The sequence below is a fragment of the Anarrhichthys ocellatus genome, unplaced genomic scaffold (genome assembly GCF_004355925.1).
Source record: "Anarrhichthys ocellatus isolate YVR2014 unplaced genomic scaffold, GSC_Weel_1.0 scaffold124, whole genome shotgun sequence".
NCBI lineage: Eukaryota > Metazoa > Chordata > Actinopteri > Perciformes > Anarhichadidae > Anarrhichthys > Anarrhichthys ocellatus.
Genome location: NW_022280154.1, coordinates 321,608 through 325,496, shown reverse-complemented (window position 1 = coordinate 325,496; position 3,889 = coordinate 321,608). Strand labels below are relative to the sequence as shown.

Sequence of the window (3,889 nt, the reverse complement as noted above, 5' to 3'; positions counted from 1 at the left end):
CATCCATCAAAGAGTCAACCAGACATTTTCTTTCTTCAACTCATCCCCAACAACAGTAGTCCTCGCAATAAGCCTAACATTGTATGCTGTGGCATTAAGATTCACCTTAATTGAAATTAAGGGTACAAACCCAATTAATGCAAAACAGCTGTAGACCAGTATGGGGACGAACCTGTAACACACAGTTCTGTGAACTTTTAGGGGCGGTCTTACATGTTGCATCTAAAAACACATGCAAAACGCCAGCCGTGCCGCTTTCATCCTTTCATCCTTTCATCCTTTCATCCAAGGTGCTTTGGATGGTTGTCCTAACTGTCGTGCCCACAGAAATAGGCGCTGGTGAACGCTTGCGCACCGCAGCGGTTGCTTTAGCTTTTGAGCACACTTCAGCACGTCTACATTGACAGCAATGGATTTGAGGGCGAATAAAACACCACACGTTAACGGCCCCTTATCCTACTCGCAGGCAGTAAAAGCTCTAGTGCTACATGTGAAGACAGTGGGTTGTAAAAGATGTACAGCTGCTGTGCTGTAAATGCTGGCGCGGTTGATGACATTGGTTTCTGGGACTTCATAATTTTGCTGATAAACTTATCAAATCTTATCAAACAAGTAATTCAGTAAAATGCATCTCTGCATTCTCTACATTCCTTTCTTGACTCTGGACTGAAACATAGCTGCCTGTCCTCGCAGCCACCGTCCCTTTATTCTTCCCAGGCTCCCTTCCTGCCCGGCTGTCCTTTACAAGGCCCTGTCAATTTAATGTGATGGACAGAGGAGCCGACAGAGCGTTCCTCTGACAGCTGTAACACTCTCCCTCCAATTGACCCGGTCCTCTGCTAGCAGTTAGTCCAGTTCATGGACGGCTGAGGACATAAATCTACTCAAGAGGGACGCAGGAATATCATTTTCACACACTTGGACAAGACGAGCTTCCTGTCTGTGCAAATGAATATGCAAGATGTACGTACGCAGGGTATATCAAAAATTCAAGTCATTAAAGGTGCAATGTGGAAGATTGCATCCATAAATCGTTCATTATGAGATGTTACCATAGTTGCTGTAAACAGATACGAGTAGTGCTTTCGACATTTTTTAACATTTTTGGCTTGAGTTTTTAGTTTGTTTGGAAGAAGCATCCTTTTCCACTCACATCCTGCCTACCAACAGACAAACACATAAAAGGATTGAACTGGTCTTATTCGGGGATGCCGAATGCTCTGTAATTCTTAGATCATGAAATACATTTGTTTGTAATCCACTTAATCATAAACCAGGAAGTACAGAACCAGGTGCGTTAGTTTGCACTGGTATTTCTAACATAGCCCAGCAGCTATAAGAGGCTGGGTCGTCACAGTTCTGCAAAGCACTTCGGATGAAAACACATCCTCCAAATGTTCCACACAGCATGTGCAACAAATCTTCATTGGTCGCACATCATCTAAACACTCGTCATCTTACTTTCCACTTTGAAAAGTGCGAGTATAGAAAAAAGGATCATTCTGTAGCCACTGCTGTGTATTGATTTTACATTCAGAGCGAACTGTCGGCTCGCATTCGAGCATGTTATCTTCTTTACATGCCGGGTCTCGGTATTCCCGTGGCGGAGATGTGTCGGGGCAGCACACTCATTCCTGCACATTCTCAACCACTTTCCATCCATTTCGCACAAGGTCAGCCCCAGACGCATTCAGCGGCGTGTCTGCATTCATCACATCTTGATTCACAGCAAACAAGCCGTACCTGCGGGTGAGATGTCATTGTGAGATTTGTATTCCTGCCCTGCTCCAGATTTCTCTTTCGCCTGCAAATGTGAGCTGGTTCTACTCTCCGTGGAGAGGAGCAGCTTTCCTGGTGTTAATTCAGGCCACGTAGGTGCAGACTCTGGGTAGTTCTTATCATCTACTTTAAATATTTTGGTGATCACACAAATAAGTACAACTTTATTTACCTGTTTCCTTGGTTCTGAACGGCACTAACCCTGCGGTTGCACGGTGGGGTGCAGGTTTCAGTCGTGTCCGTTGTGATCTTCTTCAGTGGTTTTGTCGTTTTTTAATTTCAGGGTGATAAATGAATGCAACTGAGGCAAACGGGATGAGTTCATTTTACTTTTCAGCCATGGCCTTGGAGGAGCCGGCGCGGCGATTATGGACAAAGTAAACAGAGAGGCAGATGGAGGGGTGGAGGAGGGAGGGAGGCAAGGCAGGAGGTTTGGATAGGGAGGGAGATGTTGGTCACAATGGTTCATTGTGTGCAGACTTCATCAGCACAAGGACACAGTCCCCTTCATACACACACACACACACACACACAAATCACTGAAAACTCAAGTAAAGTGCATTATTATGAACTAAAAGACACGCTTTGGGCGGCCCGGCGACGTGTTTGCTGCTATATTAATGCTCTGGATGACGTATGGAGCATCTCAGAGATCTTGGCATAGAGGAATAGTGAAACAAACTAAATATGAATCAAAATCTAATCGAGTCAATGAAGATAGAAATTTATGTAAATTTTACAAAATATGTACAAATTCATTTTATTTTTGTCAACAAATCAACTCAATGAAAATCACTAGAGCTCCATTGTCTTCAGCGCGACCCTCCCACAGAGGACATCCTCCAAACATTCAGCAGTAGAAATGCAAAACGTTAACGTTTTCTCCACGTTATCGTCAGTTTGTAAGAAGAGGAAACCCGTCTCAGTTCATCGTCAAGATCCTGTTCATATTTTCTGGGTCCACGAGTTCCATCTGTTCTCTCTTGTAAGCAGGTACAGAAAACAGCGCTCAGTTCTTCCGAGGCTTCACTTCTTCTTTCTGTTTCTCCAGTTCTTCCGGTGACTGCGTCTCAAACTGTTCCATCAAATTAGATCCATCTGTTTCCTCCTCATGTAGACAATACACAGGAAACGCACTCCGTCCAGCAGGACTGCCAGTCTTGTCCCGCGTGTGTTTGGAAGTCTTCTATGAGGAGTTCAAGGACACCAGCTGGTGAAAGGATACAGCATGCAGTGGACGGTCTTAAACCTGTAGAGGACAGAAGAGATTCATAATAACTCAGAGGCAAGTTTGACTTTACAACTTGATTTTTATGCCGTTTATATGTCAATATATTTGTTTGCATATTGCTCAAATACTGTACATGTACAGGGTTGGCTGGTTTTTCAGTCTTTGGTCCAGAGTAAGACATAACAACAACTCCTCGTCTATATGATATGAAATACTTCATAAATATACCAGCAGTTGTGTAGATTTTAATCATCCCCCAGGATCATTGTATTTTGGTGGGACCTGAGGTTTTTTTTGCAGTGCCACCATCACGTCAAAGTTCCTCTTGACTAACACTTTACTCTGTGAAATAATGTCCAGAATACCACGCAGTATGTTGAGGACATTCTTCAGAGAGGAAGAATCCTCTCTGGCATAAAGGCACTTCAGCATCGCTTCACTCGACAGAACCGGAGGTTGCCGTCGGCCAGTGACAGACAAACCTGGAGGGGTCTTCCTTCTTCGAAAAGCTTCCTTTCACCTCGATGCTGTTCATCTTGTTCTCAAACATCCCATAGCTCAGAGTCACCTGCAGCGGAGGAAACACACGCACATACATGTAAGAAGAAGCGCATGGATTTCTCTGTGTGTGTGTGTGTGTGTGTGGGGGGGGGGGGGGTACCTGGTGTGGGATGCTTCTGTGGCTGACGAGCAGCAGGTTCTCCAGGTGGGAGTGGAACAGAGGACAGTGGACCATGGAGATGCCCAGCCTCTTCTCCACGATGAAGCCCACCGTGCAGTCGTCAGGGAGACGGATCGTCGCCGACGTCTGCTCGAACCGGGAGCCGCTGAAACACACACACACACACACACACACACACACACACACACACACACACA

At 45.3% G+C, this 3,889-nt stretch overlaps 1 protein-coding gene across 1 annotated transcript in view; it reads right to left on the bottom strand.

The window, feature by feature from the left end:
- Positions 1-203: 203 nt before the first annotated feature.
- Positions 204-3,889, bottom strand: part of LOC116399695 (beta-1,3-N-acetylglucosaminyltransferase manic fringe-like) — a 20,970-nt gene continuing 17,284 nt past the window's right edge. The window contains exons 5-7 of the mRNA XM_031877052.1: positions 3,672-3,837; positions 3,493-3,578; positions 204-3,028 (exon numbers count right to left, since the gene is read on the bottom strand). Of these exons, the coding sequence (XP_031732912.1) occupies positions 2,977-3,028; positions 3,493-3,578; positions 3,672-3,837 (304 nt within the window). The 3' untranslated portion in view covers positions 204-2,976. The remainder of the gene's footprint in view (positions 3,029-3,492; positions 3,579-3,671; positions 3,838-3,889) is intronic.